Source organism: Tachypleus tridentatus, chromosome 1 (assembly GCF_004210375.1).
Source record: "Tachypleus tridentatus isolate NWPU-2018 chromosome 1, ASM421037v1, whole genome shotgun sequence".
Classification (NCBI taxonomy): Eukaryota; Metazoa; Arthropoda; class Merostomata; order Xiphosura; family Limulidae; genus Tachypleus; species Tachypleus tridentatus.
Window position 1 is genome coordinate 51,798,629 of NC_134825.1, and position 17,833 is coordinate 51,816,461.

General features: G+C 33.6%; 1 protein-coding gene across 7 annotated transcripts in view; it reads left to right on the forward strand.

The window, feature by feature from the left end:
- LOC143248550 (zinc finger homeobox protein 3-like) overlaps window positions 1-5,604 on the forward strand; it is a 175,890-nt gene extending 170,286 nt beyond the window's left edge. For 6 of the 7 annotated variants that reach the window (XM_076497021.1, XM_076496988.1, XM_076497029.1 and 3 more), the window contains exon 4: window positions 556-5,604. In XM_076497021.1, coding sequence (XP_076353136.1) covers window positions 556-1,520 — 965 coding nt within the window. In that variant the 3' untranslated portion in view covers window positions 1,521-5,604. The remainder of the gene's footprint in view (window positions 1-555) is intronic. The other variant, XM_076497046.1, reaches the window with a different exon arrangement.
- Window positions 5,605-17,833: the final 12,229 nt, after the last annotated feature.

Genomic DNA, 17,833 nt, shown 5'->3' on the forward strand with positions numbered 1-17,833 from the left:
AACTTTACAAATATTTGCGGTTTTGCCTAAAAGTGAAATAAACATGAAAGATCGTGCTTTCTACAACTGTCTACTTATTCAAGATCAAGTTAGTAAAAAAAAAAAAAAGACTGTCGGAATTCCTTAGAAGATATTTATAGATCTGGTAACGAGAGTAAGAACCTGAAGTTTGAAATGGCAGACCCCTGTCGTGACAAGGATAGCTGTGAGCACGAACTCCACGACCCCTACTGGCAGCGCTCGTCTTGTTTCCTTCAGTGGCTGTAGAAACTGCAGCTTTAACCGCGACAAACTCGTAAAATCCGACAGGTGAATATCAAGTATGTTTGACCTCTTTAAAGGTTACACTCGGACTAGACAAGACCCGTTTGTACTGTACCTCACTGCTGTCATTATCGTGAGATGGCAGTTTACCGACTAGTGCAAGCACAGGTTTATCTCTTAGTTAATCAGTAGTAATTCTAACGAAGGATTCCGCTTTCATTTTTTTCTCTCTGCGTGTTTCTGTAGGTTGTTTTTGGATTCTATTAATCTTTGCTCTTGTTTGTATTACAGGAGGCTCAGCAGGAGGAATGGTTTATGATGCGAACATGTACAGTACTCCGTTGTCACTACTGCAGCTTCCAACTCAAGCCTTATTAGACGTCACCCAGAAAATGTCACAGCCTGGAAACAGCATTACCAGGTTTTCTCAGGATGGTAAAAGCTTGGTTGATCTGAAAAGTACTTCTCAAGATACTGACCTCCAACAAATGGCTGAAATAGATGTTGATGTTGGCTTTATGTGTAAGAACTGTCAAATGGTATACCCTTCTGAAGTTCTTTGTATCAATCATCAAAGGGCGACTTGCTTCGGCGCAGTCAAAGGGGACATTCGAGCTATAGTGAGGCTTGTCCAAATTAATTTCGAATGTTGTGTCTGTTGCGAACGATTTCTCACCATCTTGGATTTCAAGTTTCATTGTGACATGGACCGCCACGTCAGACGAGTACAGAAACTTCAGCGAGATGCTAGTTCCAGCTGTGACTTAGGAACTTCCATGAGTAATCAAATTTCTGCGGCTCAGAACACAACAGCCCCAAACAATCACTTGCCCAACTATAACACTTCACAAATAATGCCGTCTACCTCCACCTCACCAATTCTGTCTGGTTTCTCCGTTGTTGCAGCCACTAACCAACACATGTCAGGGTGTTCTTTAGCGTCATCAATATCCCAGACCACAGGAATATCCACTTCGCGAGGGCGGAATGTTGGCTTACAACATCTTCCTGACAATACAAAAGGTCTGCCGGAAATTGTTTCTTCTCTTCCATTTCCAGGAGTTCCGTCGGACTTCAGGCATGAGCTGGACTCTGCACTTAGTTTCAACGTGGGACTCGAGGCAATGGTTATGAGAAACGGGATGGACTCCTCAACCTTTGATTTAGCCGTTTCAGACCACATGTCTCCCGCCTCAAAGCGAGGGATCTGTTTCTCAGGTGATACGACACTAAGTCCAGAGGCCAAAAGGCTTTGATTTTCTTGAAATTTACCGGGCAATAATGTTCTTCTGAACCGTTCACTTTCAAATTGAGGTATCTTTTAAAATGATCAGAACGTAGTATTTGCTTTTATAATACTAGGTTTATCATTCGAGAATACGCTGGTTCTAAAACTTGAGTCATTTTTGTCAATGATATCTTACAATCGAAAATTTTAATGAGTCATTCGAACTTAAATTTTGAAATTCAATTGTTGTCAAGTTAATATACAAAGTTTTCGTTTTTTATTTCTTTATCAATGGTGTATAACATGTACATGATTTAATTCGTAGACAGACCTATGTGGTGTTTCCTACACACTCAGGTATTTGCTTAGTCAACTACCAAGGAAGTCCAGTCATGTAAAAACAAAAAGATCATTATTGTGGTTTGTATTGTCTGTATATTAATCTCATGTAGTAGAGCTTTGGAAGTAGATTCCATATCTTGGTCAGTGAATTAACAACCATCACGTCATCTATATGAAAAACATGAAACATTACTATGGTCTAAGCACTCCCTAAACTCGTTTCAAATCTTCATTTTTACACACATATGACCATTCCTCTGTACCAAGACAGGCAACTTGCTGACTTTGAAAAACTTCCGTTGACTTTTTGTTGACAACCTTGATTTCAAATGAAAAAAAGGAAAAATAGCCAAGAGGCTTCACAAGTCCGTAATTTAGTTCGTATTGTATAGCAGGTAATTGGACGAAAGTCACAAAATTTATGAACTAAATCACATTGTGCACTACAAGATAATGTTCCTGACCGACATTCGCCCACAATCCTTATCTCCTAGGGCGAACCCGGGCTAACGAAAGTTCCTGTTTTTTTACATGTGAAACGACCTCGTGTAGGACAAAGAACATTTTAACGTTTTCTTGTTTCTCGTAAAGATTGTTATCACCTTTTTGCACGTCATTGCATAAGAAATGTAAATCACTGCAGAAACTTGGTAAACGTACATACCTTTCACCTTCCTTGATACACAGATGCCAAGTATGTGTAAGCATGTACAATGTGAATATCTGCAGTATCATTAAAACTTAAAGAGAACATTTATCTGTTTTGATGAATTACCTATAATATTGCATGCTTTTATTTCTGGTGTGTGTGTGTGTGTGTGTGAAATGTATTGGTAATGGGTTGGCTAATCACTTCAAACTTTAATCAGTTGATGTAACACTTATATAATGAAAATAGATAACTAGGAAAAGCGATTAAGGAAAGGTAGTTAGCTACTCCCAGTTAAGGTTTAAGAACTTAAAAAAAAACGGGCAGGAGAAAGATGCCTCACTGCCAAGTTGAAGTTTGATGAGTCCTAAGAAGTTAGATGGCCGATAGATGGCGCCTTTCCTAAATTGAGTCAGCCTATCAAATTATCAGAATTGAAATAAAACTTAGAAGTATCTGTATATTACTTGTGGTTGTAAATAGTACAGTAAAGATTAATTGAGCTTTTTCCAAAGAGTCTCTTGGTGGTGGTTAGGTAAACTACATCCTACTTCAGCACCTAATAGAAATAAGGACTTTGATCTTCTTGTAGATGAATGGAGTTAGAGATTACGTCTATACCTTGACAATACTATATATTTTTGGAGGTGTTGGGTTTCGTGTAGATGTAATATTCGAACTCTATGTGTTTGATTTTATATATGTGAATATTATATATGTGTACTCATTACAATACACACATCTGCTTCACTCGCCTTTACAAACAGGGGGCGTGTCCCAGTTCCTAATCTTTTTCCAGAATGAAATGCTAATGTTTACACAAACAGAAAGTTTTTGCACGAATAATTTTTACCTTGTGTGTATTTAGAAAGCTTTTCTCCTAATTTATTATTCTTATGTGCTTTATTTTAAATACAGTGATTTTTAAATTGTTCTCTGAATTTGAGACGTAAAACAAATGAAGTGAATCTGCAAGAAAAGTTCAAAGAGACCTGATGGCTCTCCCTACCGTATTTGATAAAAAAAATTTAAATTTGTTAGCAAAGAGGTTTCATCTTTAAATTATTCTAATAGTTTTATCGAACTATAATGTTCTGTATTGTAGATGGCGTTATAAAGTTCAATATAATATCAAAACGGTAAAGTACAAATAAACAAATTTTACAATTTAAGAATCTATATTTAAATTTTTCAAACTGAATGATTAGATTGATTGTAAACAGTTTTGTTTCTTTAACTGTGATAATATTTATTATCTGCAGCAAGTGAAAAACTGTTGATCAGTGCGAGAGGGGTGGCCTTCAGGTTAATTAAAGATGGTGCTTGTTGCTTGGATACAAAGACATGGTGATTCTTTTTTTTTACGTAAACTTTGTTTAGAAGTTTTGTAATCAATCACTTGAACTGTAGCTACACTCGTTGGCTGAGAGATACCTAGCACTAAAGTTGTTACCAGTAAATGAAAATAAACAAAAGTGTTAAGATGAAAAAAATCTCACCAGATGGCTGTTGACTTGTATCCCAGCAGACAATGCGCTTTTTAGAGTAGGTAAAGATGGCTTCCTCGCATTGATTCGCTTCAGGGTTCATGGACGACAGCCATTTTGATAGAAATTTTTATCGTTCGTGTTTTTTGAGGACTTGTTTTGGCTCTCCAAGTGTACAGTACTTTTCTATGGAAGGAAGAGACAAAGCAAATATTGACAGCGTGCATTTAGCCCTGGTGTCCTGTTTGTATCTGTATTAGTGACGCCGAGCAATGCTCAAATGATGTATAAATACATGTAAACCAGTATTTATAATGGTCTTGTTTATGCTGCTTTAATACTTTTTCAGTGTCGTTCTAAAGGGAGTCTTGACGTACAAGGTATAAAGATGAACCAACTGTTTATTAGAAGTGCTACAATTTAAAGCTTCGAATAAAGAAATAGTACATTGCAACGTACGTTAATAAACAAGAAAAAATAAAAATAAAAGAAATAAAATCCGTGATTTGATTTTAAAATGGGCAACGTTAGTTGAAATATTTCAGAAGGGATCAACATGTTTACCTCAGCAAAGATTTGAACGCCCCCTAGTAAACATTAAAAGAAACTCTCAGGTTGAAAGATCGAGGAATGCTAGGAAAATGTACAGATACGTATCTGCGTTTTCTTCGTGCAGAGCATGCGAGTTAGGTAGGACTGACTGATGGTTAAAGTGCCCTAAGCACTTCCGTGTATTTGGTCTAAGCAAATTGGAAAGAGTTTCTTAGCTTTAAAAGTCAATTCCCCGTCAGCTGGGGTCCTTGCAGTTTGGAGACATTTTCTTCTACCTCAAACTAAATATGAAGTTCCTATGATATGCATGGACCCAGTTGTTTAGTTTGGTTGTAGTTTTGGTTATCTTCAACACACTGACATTATGGTGACATATTAGCTATAATTCCCCACTTCCCTACATTGTACATGGCTATGTATTGAACTGTGTGTATAAAAATTTCTTTCATCTGTGAGGTGTTTGTTTTGCTGTCGGTAATATTAGTGTTAATCAATAGCTCGTATCTTGCTGTAAATTACTAATGGTCAAAAAAAGTCAATGTTCCTAGGTTACGGGTGCAACCAACTACGAAAGCACACAACTAGATTTCTTATTCGGTGTTTTACACACGTCGTCCTACTTCGAACTGTTCCTCACGATGACGTCACCTGGCGTTATCACTAGCCTGGTATATATACATATTTATACATAAATATATAAAACTGTCCCTTGATGTGCTTTGATGAGCAAGTTCCTTGGTAGGAATTAAGACCCTCAAACATATTTTTGACAGATTTCATGAAAATAATAATAATAATAATAAATTCGTTTATTTAACTAAATTCAAGAGTAAGTAATGTATATGAATATTTACCTGGTCTTGTTATTATATGTATAAGTTCAGTACTTAAGTCTATGAAAATTGGACATCAGAATAAAACACAAATTTTGATTATGTTGCGTTTTATTGCTTTTGTAGCTGTAGATATTGTTTCATATATACATAACTGTGCAGGTCTATTTTTGGTATATTGGTTAAAAGTTCTAGGGTTTTACACATGGTGGCTTATGTAATCTGCTTCAAGCTGTAATAAACTGTCTAATGTGGTTATATCCAAATCGCTGTATGTCTTTTGGTTTAGATATCACGTGTTTAAACAACACTACCAATTTAATATTTAGGATATAATTCTTCTTCCAGATAATTGTCATCAAACAGCTGAGAGATAAGTAAGCAACTCTAAACTATATTCGCAGAGTTTTGATAGTAACGATCAAATAGGTTTTACTATATTAAAAACGATATTTTATTACCAATACAAATTGTGTAGTTTATTTCAAGCATAAAAGTCTATAACATCTATATAATGAATCAAGGGGCTCGGTTTAGTAAAGGAAAGTTGTCCTATACCTGTTTAACAAACAGAGCTACAGGGTACAAAAGTGCAGAGAAGAAATCAAAACCCTAACCAATATAATCAGCTTTTCACATTAAATATGTTCTTTTGTTTTAAAAATGTTTACCATATGTTATGCTAAACCATGTGCTGTATTAACTGGCAACTTTAAGAAAATTCACACCACAAGACAGACAGAGGTTTGTGGAACATTATATTTAAAAAAAACAACAGTGACAGGTGATTGCTGTAGCTTTATAAATGTAGATGTACAGTCATACCGTAATTAATTTATAAAATAATCCATAAACTCAGGGGCTATCAGATTTTTAAATAATGAAATTGATAGTGGCCAAATATTTAGCACAAGCGCTGTTGACGATTATTTGCCCGAGTCCGTAAGCAAGTGCAATTACAGATAATAGGTCTGTTACTAGTAAAACATGTCGCTGTAATTACTTGTGATTGACTGAGGGATAAAAAAACTATCGGACAAAAGATTTCAAAGTTAAATAGACATCGGTTTGTATTCCGTTAACAAATGTCTCTAACAGTGGTCAGAAATCGACTATTTTCAATCATACCATGCAAAAGTTGTTAGAAAATTGTCATAAGTTAACCGAGAACTGAATCCAACACTGCCGATCTCAAATGGATATGAAGAAGTGCAGCTTAAGTGGTGTAAACATGCTAATGCAAAGTGTATATAACGAACCCCTAGAAGCATGTAGTTTAGTCCGATAATTTCACATTTTTTTGCATTAACAGCAAAGTGAAAACAAGGAGAAAGCCACATGAGATACTTGACCCAGACGGTATTATTCCAGCACTGTAAACTAGTGGATGTAGTATAATGAAGAGAGAAAGTTCCTCCTAGCAGATGTTGAGATCTTTGATTACTTCAGGAGAGTGAATAGCAGCCAGAGTGCACTTGAATCTCATTCTCGACCATGTTAACAATGGTGCATTTCCGCTCTGGTCGACAAGGGTTGTTATTCCAAAACAACAATGCCACAACCCTTAACTTAAGTACTGTTTGAAATCGGTTCGAAGAGTACAACAGTAACGTTTTAAATCAATCAGGTCTAACAAAATCGCCTGACCTCGAACTGACTGATTATCCTCGAATGAAATTGGAAGTCACATTCGCTATCCTAGCTCTAAACTGGTGATATGATATGGGAGGATGGATACCAGTGAACTGGATGTAGGATACATATTTTTCTTATAAATGGATAACAACTGACCACATCTTTCAATAACGTATATAAATTATACTGTATTGAGTTATTGCAGAGGAAAGTTGGCCAACTCATTGTTAGCCGGAGAACCTATAAAAGTTATCAGGTAGTTACTTAATAATATTTTAAATAGTGAAGAAGCATGTCACCACAAAAAGCTACTATAGATCATTATAATATCTATCATCTTCATCTTGCGAATCACTGATTTTATTTCGATGGCAATTAGTGTTACCCCATATCCGAGCGTTTCAGTCTACAATTCAAACAGAGACAATTTATAGAGAATTGAGAACCTTATATTAAAACGATTTTAAATATGCAAATAAGCAAGTCACGTGAGAACCATGGTGGAACGGAATGTATCATAACTACATTGAAACGCTATTTGGCTTAATTTCGGTTGTGTAATACCACCAAAAGATTGTTTGTTTTTGTGAAATATATAAAAAGCTCTTCTCAACACAAGTCTTCGTACACTCTGATCACAAACGTGTGTTGATATCGGAATTTATAATTTCCAAGACGAGGAAATCTGTTGTACTTTATAACTTTGGAAAACAAAGTACCTGTCCAAAGACGCTGCATTTTGTTTAATACGATTGGAGTACTACTTGTTGCAGGTTTCTTTTTGGACGTTTCTATACCCCAAGTTGATCCATACACTTATTTTTTTTTCAATTCCATTAAATACTGAGACTATTCCCGTCTTATAAATTCTAAATCCTCAATTTAAGCACATCTTTTTAACCCGAGTGTAGAAATATTTGGTGTTAGAAATGGCCGTTACATAATATTTTCTATTCACGGAAACGTCAAACAATGTTATAATGTAGCTCTAATGCTTGCCGTTTCATTATGGATTGTTGTTATCATGCGACTTATTTATTCCAAATCGTTTTAATATAACGTACTAATCCACGATGTGTAAGTGAACAATGTTTATTGTTCTCGATATACACAATTTTAATTAATTACTCTCTGATAGCACTATGTAATTAACACTTCAAGAGCAAATATCTGAAAATGTATTGTTTGTTTGATTTTGGACTGCCAACCACAGGGAAGATGATTGGTCAACAGCACTCACACCAACGCTTGGAATACTTTTAGCTACGAAGTACAGAATTGACAGAATTATAGAGCCCCCGAACATGTTCGGCAATAAGTTTCGATCCCACGAACTAATAGAATACGAATTATGCTCTCTAGCCAACAGGTGATGCTGAAGAAAAAGTAAAAATTAACCTCTTGTTAAATTTATGGCAAAAGTAGAATATCCTATACTCCAACCCAGTTGAACTAAAAAACAACAACTTTTAATTCAAGTTAGAAAAACAAATAACACACTGTGAATATATTCTGCCATATAATGGATATCATTATTATTTTTTTAAAAAATTATCCAGTACTTTATCCAGATATTATTGTGAACCTTGGAAATACTAAGTATATTCTTCATACATCGAAGAATGTTTGCGATTTTTAATTTAGGTTTCAAACGTTTGTCACGAAGCAACTTCTCGCACCGAGTTATATATTTAAAGTATAAATGCATCATCTGAAACTGAAAATGGCTATATTAAGAAAAAATTCTAAAGAAAAATTCTTCTGTGTGATTTAACTGAACGCAACGTAAAACAACTACAAAATAATGGAATTAATTTACTGAAAACTGACCCATTTGTGTGTTAACTTTTAATACATCGAAGTGAGTTGACCACAACAAAACGTAAAACATTCGTTGTATTTGGCCACTTCTTTTGTCAAAAAAAAAAAAACACCTCTGGTGGCTTACCGGTAAGCATGGGATTTATAACATTAAAAATCAGGTTTCGATACCTACGTTGGACAGAGCACATTGTGTAGTTTTGTTAGAAGTATGCGTCGTATAATTTCTAGTGTAAGTAATGACATAAAATTTTATTTCATGGTAATACCTTATTCGTTTTGTATTTTACCTCTCAAACTTTACATCCATTTCATGTATATATATACATTGATATGTCCATAGACATTTTCTATTCCAATGGATATTTTAGAAACCTTTGGTGTCAGAAAAAAATCATATATATATATCCAAATATATATACATATTGATTTAGTGGCTTGATTCAAATATCACTATTCTGCATTAATAAGCGGTGTAATAATGTGTTAAACAACCAACCAAACTGTTGCTGGTTTTATTAATTGTCGTAAATTAAAAATACGTATTTTTATAAAACCTCGTTAAATAACTGTACGAGAGCTGTAAACTAATCTAAAATTAAACTAAATGTAAATGTATCTTTTCTAAGTAATTCTTCAGAACAAAATAAAATAATTAACATTCTGGTTAATATAAAAACCTAGAATGACTGAATTTTTGAATGCGCACATTCTGTGGATCTTATATCTTATAAGCCCATCAAAATAGATACAAATTTTAAATTGAAGTACCTTCAGGTTCAAGATAGATTGGGTTAGTGTGTGTATGCCTGTCTGTGTTTCCGCGCACATATCTCGAAAACTAATAGATCGATGCACACAAAAAATTTAGATAAGATTGATAATCAGTACAGATAGGACAATCCTCCCCCAAGGTTATCCGTATCTGAATTACATTGAAGCATTTTTCATAATGAGCATTTTCGCGGTTTGGGGTCAACTACTCAGTAATGTGTAATTGGTTTTGCATGAAATTTCATGGACACATTAAGGTTAAAACACCTCATTATGCTATAAAAAGGATACGTATCGTTGCTCATTCAGGATCTGAGAAGGATTTTCTAAGGTTTTGAAAGAGAAATGTGACATTATCGAATATAATCGCTTGGAATCTCAAAAAGGAACGGCGGGACGAGGGTATTCAATCTCTCTGTTAAAATCTTAAAAATAAAACATTATTAATAAACAAAATGTCCGAAATAAAGCATGATTTTCAATATATTTCAAATTCTATGATACAAAATGTACCTTCCTTATTTTGATTTACAGACACTGTGGTTTGTCTTCAACGTTAATCTTATAAACATTATTTATTTTTACTAGCCACTCTTTAGCCTTTTCTAACAAGGCACATCTTTAGTTCACCTTTTTTGTATGTTTGATTCTTTCTTTTGTTTTTGCTACTGCTGGTGTTTGGTTTGTTCATCACGAACTGTTAAGTTAAAGTTTAATTTTTTACTTAGTACTGTATCAAAGTTTATGTTTTCATGCGTTGTTGTATGACAGTTATGTTTTTTTTTCACGAGGTTTACGTTAGAGCTTGTTTTTTATGTAATATTATGTTAGAATTTGCTTTTCATGTAGTGTTATATTATACCTTATTTCTTTATGCAGTGATTGATATGATCCCGTGATTCAACCAGAACTCATTTCTCAATGATATTTTTTTACAAATAAAAAGCTGAATTTTAGTTCTAATGTTTCTTTGTTAATAAGCTTTTTTTGTAACTGAATTTCTTTTTGGCAATTATCAATATATACTCACGAGAAACTCATGTAAATAGTTTATAGAAAACTTTCATAAACCAAACGTCCTTGACCACACGATTGTCTACTAGTTTAATATTATCTGTTATATCAACTTGTATAGAAATCTGAGACGAAACGAAATTCTGATCACGTGTTGTGTTGTTCCTCCTTTCTACCTTTTACAGCTATATTTTATTATTTTACCAGATTAATTTCACCTAAAAAAATCGCTGACGTTGTTTATGCATTTATTTCAGCAAATTTCAAGACCCAAAATTGGATCTTGTGTAATTATTTCCTACCTCCAAGTACAAATAATGTTTGAAGACTATTATGTACTTTGTACTAAAGACTGAAGACTATTAAGTACTTTATAGTAACGATTGACCAGAACAACAAATAATGACTAAAGACTATTACGTACACTGGATTAAAGACACAGCAATACGACAAATAATGTCTGAAGACTATTACGTTCACTGTATTAATGACTGATCAGTACGACAAATAATGTCTGAAGACTATTACGTTCACTGTATTAATGACTGATCAGTACGACAAATAATGTCTGAAGACTATTACGAACACTGTACTAAAAATAACACTACGGTAAATAGTGTTTGAAGACTATTACGAACAATGTACTAATGACTGAACACTTTGACAAATAATATCTGAAGACTATTATGAACACTGTACTACAGACTTATCATTACGACAAGTAATGTCTTAAAAATTATTAAATTATTATGCACTCTGTACTAAAGACTGAGTAGAATGACAAATAATGTCGGAAGACCATTGCGCACATTGTACTAAAGACTGAGCAATAAAACAAATAATGTCTGAAGACTATAACATACTATCTATTAAAGATTAGGTAGTACGACAAACTATTTCTTAACAAATTATTATGTACTCTGTACAAAACAGTGAGCAGTACGACAAATAATGTCTGAAGACCATGAAGTATATTGTACTAAAAACTGAGCAGCACGACAAGTAATGTCTAAAAATTATTATGAACTCTGTAAAATAGATTAAGTACTACGACAAATATTATGTACTCTGTATTATAGACTGAGTAGTACGATAAATTACATCTTAAAAATTATTATGTACTCTGTACAAAAGACTGAGCAGTTCGACAAATAATATCTGAAGACAATTACGTACACTGTACTAAAAACTGAGTAGAGCGACAAATAATGACTGAAGACTATTACGTAAACTGCACTAAAAACTGTGGAGTACGACAAATAGTGTCTGAGAACTATTACGTACTCTGTATTAATGAGTGAGCAGTACACCAAATAATGTCTTAAAATTATTATGTACTCTATATTAAAACCTGAGCTGTACAACAAATGATGTCTGAAGACTATTATGTGTTCTTTACTAATGAGTGACCAGTACGACAAATAATGTCTGGAAACTAATAACTACTCTGTGCCTATCACCCAACTAACGTTGAGGAATATAACTTAAATTTACTGATTTTTACAGTTGAAATATCTTTGTTTTGTTTTACTAACTTCACTATGCCAGTCATGCAGTTGATTTTGTGAGACATAATTTGAACTTTATTAGTAATTCACCTATCGAAAATTTTCCTTCTTAAAAATAATACCTTGAGACGGCATTAACCACTCTGTATGAAGGATTTAGTTGATTGTAAGATACTTAATGACGAACGTACTAGTCCAACCAGATCATGCAGCTTTCAAAAATTCAAATATATATTTTAACCTTTCATCCAGAGTAGCTAGTTTTCTATTCTCATTAGATCCTTGACAGTTATGTATTTTGTATGTTAGTGAATATAATCGATGGATTTTAGCATGTTCACTTGCTATTTGTAAGTGGTCGTTAGATTTTATAGATTACACATTATACAAGGAAGTGAGACGAGGGGAATTTGAAGGCCAATGACAGTGTTTAAAGCAAAACCTGGAACATTTACAACCTACGGTGCTACAGATTATCAGATTTTCTTTGGAATACATGAACGAATGTTATCAATCCATCCGACAGGGGTCTCTTAAACGAATTAAATTTCTAATAGTATAATGGATTAATAATGGACAACCTGCTGGGGGTTTATTTGTTGTACGCGTAGATACAATTTCGTGAAAATTATTTTTCAGGTCTGATGTCGAACTTTAAAACCGAAGATGAGATCTGATGAAGATACATGATATTGTGTCAACGTTTACAACAAAGAAACGTTCCAAAGGTTGTCCATTATTAATTGTAAAATTCTGGTAGTTTTCTTTGTTAAAGTGAACGTTTTAACACACTTTCGTGGAACTTCAGGTCTCAAAGATTTAACCTGAAGAAGACCCATGAGAGTGCCAGAACGTCGTCTCCCGCAGGTTTGTTCTGTTAATCCATTTTACCAACAGATTCGCCTGCTGAGGGTAAATCTAAAACATTATCTTAGTACGTAAAATTTGATAACAGTTGGTTTGAAACGAAAATCTTACTAAAACTACATGTATAATTATCATATCCTAATTTAAAGGACTTCAATAAATCATTCCACCTGAACACAACTTATATATGAATTGTATAGTTCTACACTCCAGCCCAACTACTCCGTTAATAACATAGTTCTCATTGACAATAAAATCGGATTTAAATCAAATAAACGTTAGAAAAACACAGCACTATAAACCTCTATATGGTCCCAATATTAATAACCTTCGTTCTTTAACCTAAATGTCTTCATTGAAAATCGTAGAAAATTCTGTTTGCAAACGAATTTATTTATTATTGCCTTAACTCTTATTACTTTATTATTTTTGTCACTGTATTAATTATTTTGAGCAGTGGTGATAAGGGCGCTAAACTCCCAATATGCAGATCGCCATGTCACCCGTGGTGACTTTATAGCATGACGATTAGTCTTATTATTTTCGTTGATGAAGAATAGTTCAAGAATTGGTCGCTGGTGGTGTTAACTACCTGCCTTCCCTCTAGTTTATTACTACAAAATTAGAGACGACTAACGCGAATATCCCTAGTGTAGTTTTGCAACAAACAAAGTCTAAGAATTTTTGTTTCATATCTGTTAGTTTTTATTAGTGTACTGTGTTTCTTAGGTTAATATTTACTCTTTCGGTACTGTATCGTTAAGTACTGTTGTTAATAGATCTCCTTTATGAACATTGCCTCTTACACAAACACACCCATTCTTGTAAGTCGTTCTTATTGAAAACTACTCTTTCGCTGTTTATCTCGTTCTGGGTTTAAATTCCCTGCAGAACGAGATATCCAAACAAACTCTTCCTTTCCATCACTTACACATCGCACACTCTCACGCACACGCAACGATATTTCACGATTTAGGTCATATTCTTAGAAGCGCGTAAAGTCTCACTTCTAGTACAACGACCACTTAATTGATCAACATGATTACAATGATCATTTGACATTTACACCTGATGAAGAAAAGTCCACTTTCCGAAACCATTTAGGTTATTGGATCTGACGAAAATTACACTCCACTAGCAGAAATACTTGCTTTACGAGAAGTTAAAACTGCTAGTTCTTGTGGAAGGCTATTAGGCCTCAGGTCTTTTCTGGAATTGTCTGACAGTTCTATAACAATGCACTCATATTTGACATTCAATAATGTTCACCGTCCATGAGAAAAAAGAATTTTATTGAAATTTCAGTTTAAAAATGAGCTATCATCACATCATTACATCACAGCAGTGAAAGTTTCTTACTTTTTCTGTTGCAACACGAGATTTTTACTAAAAAAAACCCGATGGTTTTTAGTGGTTTTTTATTGTTTTTATATTTAAAACTCACTCCTTCTTTGTAATTCTAATTTGTTAATTCTGAGACATATCATTTTTGTAGAAACATCAGTTCTTTTATTTATTGCTCAACTAAAGAAAATGCTGTCTAGTTATAAAAATATTACTCAGTTATAATTAGTGATGATCGATGTGGTAACTAGCGAACTCTGACGTACACATCACAAGCTGTATAAATGTAAAATATAAAGTAGTAACACGATATGTGATCTATACAGTTTTGAGGTTATGAAACTGAAAGGTGTGGAGTCAGCCATTGACTAGTGAATAACAATAATCTAATAGAACAAGTTAACCACTGAAAACGGAAATAATGTACGTATATACAAAAATTTATCTTGAGCTGTTTATTTCCAGACAAGCAAAGATTTCAACCAATCAGAAGTTAACTTATCTGTATACTATTAAATGAAAAGCTTAATAAATCAATTAAACAAATTATCTTCCAGTTTATAGCTCTTAAACAACATAAACAACCAAAGGTAATACTGAAAATCTGTGGGCTGCGTGAGGATTACCAAGCACATTTCTACTGAAAAAAGAAACTTAATAATCACTTTTTTATTATTAATAATTAATCCAGTCAAAAGTTCTACCAGCCAAGAGAAAAATATTTACAGGCCTCTAAATGACACTTTTATTCAGCCACAAGTAAAACAGTCTGATTCAGTTTACCAAAGTAAAGGCTTAGCCAGTCAACAAAGAAAATATTTACAGGTTTTTAAGTGACCAGTTTATCCAGTTACAAGTAAAATAGTTTCAGGTAACTAAATAAAAAACTCAGATAGTCAGCAGAGAAAATATTTAAAGGTATTTAAACGACCCGTTTATCCAGTCACAACTAAGATAATAATAATATCAGTTAATTAAAGAAAGAGCTCAACCAATGGTTTAACTTCAATTTTACCTTGAAGAAAAAATCATATCACAGAAAAAAACTGAAAAAAGTAAGGTTTGAAGAGCTCTATTTCATTTATATCATTCAATGGGTGCATATGTGTGTGTTTGTTTTCTTATATCAAAGCCACATCGGGCTATCAGCTGTGTCCACCTAGTTGAATCGAATTCTCCCTGATTTTAGCGTTATAAATTCGTACACTTACCGCTGACCCATCGGGTAATGTACCTCACCTACTTACAATATTAAAATCCATAGTTCGATTTCTCGCGGTAAATATGGCTTTGCTTAAAAAAACAAATTTCATTACACTATTATATTAATTCTTTAGGTGAGTTAGGTAGTATGTTTTCTGTTTCCCTCCCAGTTTGTAAAACAAAAGTTGTGATTAATATTTTCAGTAAAGATATTACAGTTTTATCAGCGTTTTACAATCTAAACATAATAAATTTTATTAAATGCTTGGCTTAAGGGTGACTCGAGACATGCGGAAAATACTTGTAATAGATCAACATATGCCACAACTTACGAAACTGCTTGCGACCACCAATAAAAACCTAAGTTTAATAATATGTATTCACGTGTCCAAAAAGTACAACGAAGATCTTGACATTGTTATCAAAAATTGTTTTTAATGATGACAAGTGCGCGTTGAAAGAAACGTTGCGGGTCCTACATATTTCGCTCCCCAATGGCACAGCAGTATATCTACGGATTTACGTCGCTAGAAACGGGGTTTTGATAGCCCTGATGGGCAGATCACTGCTGGTCTCTGGTGTAGCTTTCTGCCTAACTTGATACAAACTGAAACCCTGTATATTTTTTAAATACAGTGTTCAGTGAGTTTAAATATTTGGATAAATTCTTTCAACTAGAAATTAAAATAGTCTTACGAGAGGTAAAAATAATCAGCCCTATAACAGAAGCAAAGCTTTGGTTGAACACTTGTCAGATAGGACAGATGTTTGATATATTTTAACATGATAAAAACTTTTGCTTCTCATGAAACATATTAATTAATGCCTAGTGTAATGTCACTATAAAAGTGCTGCTATAAATGCTCTTGAGCAAATTTGCTTTCTTTTGTTTGTATCTCCCACACTGCTACATTATTATTAGAACTTTTACAAAAAAAAATGTACACTTATTTATATTATTTTGTGTTACGTTAACTTTGGCCCTTCGTGGCTCAACTGCGAGTTTTAAAAACCGTAACGCTAAAGAAAACGGATTTCCATATCTGTGGTGGGCACAGCATAGACGCCCATTGTGTAGTTTTGTGCTTTAGAACAAACAAACAAATAATTTAATTTCAATACAGTTTTGGAAAGTAATGGTTAGCTCTACAGCGTTATCCGAGTTCTCATGTAATGGCAAACTCTATAACTGTTTATTTAATAGTAGCAATTTACCACTACATAGATTATACAAAGCAACAGGAAAAAGGTTGTGCGTACGACAGAGCCTTTTGCAATGTAACCTACACCGTAGGGCTATTGTTAAAATACACGTTCGTCAGATACAGTATGACCGGACATAACGAGAAAGATAGTAATGACATTATGAAGCTCAAATCCTTTCACTATAACTTACTTAACTTCTATGTGCCATTCCTAAAGCCTAAAACAAAAATTTTGCCATCTAAAACTAGTAACGTACTACAAAACTGTTACGGTTCTTTAATACTAGCTGAGTTCAGCTAATACTACATTTCAATAAATATGCAAACACGCTTTAAGTAATACCTCTTTCAAGTGAATATTACATATCTATTTTATATTTTTTAGCATTATTGTGAAATAAAGAAGTCACAGAAACCAAGCAAAATTTACATTGAAAAACAAATACATATTTCACTTTATTACAATAAACATTTAGTGTCATCCGTTAAAAATGTCAAATGACATAATGATAACCTTATTCACAAACCTAAAAAAGTAATTATTTCATAGGAAACTATCTATACACTAGTGTCGTGTAGTGGAAATGTACAAAAGGTTTCAACTATTATGGAACTATAGAATATATTGTCTGACATGATCAGCACACGTGCTTCTTGAAGCTGTTCTCTTCAGACACCAGACAGAAGTTTGTTTCAACTGAAAAAAACCTTCACATTTCCATGCACAACTGCACGCATTGGACTTTAAGAATTTTTCTTGGAATCGGGAATCTACATCGCCACGATTCAAAAACTATCATTGATTTTGTCACAAGTGAACCCAATCGTTTCTGAGCCAGTTGCCTATAGCTAGGAAGAGCTTTCGTGTGCCAGTTATTCTGCAATTAAAATTTTCAAACACTGAACTCCGCATAGCGTTATCATCCTTCTGAGACCTGAAATTTCGTGTGAAGAAATCAACGTACGTAGTGATGTTTATAGATTAAATATATCAGTACTACCTGTTATCATTCGTTTCAGATACGTGGTCAGAAGCATTTTGTTTTATCTATCTTGTCTCATGATTTGACTTTGATATGTAGTTTTTCACGTATAGTATGTTTATTT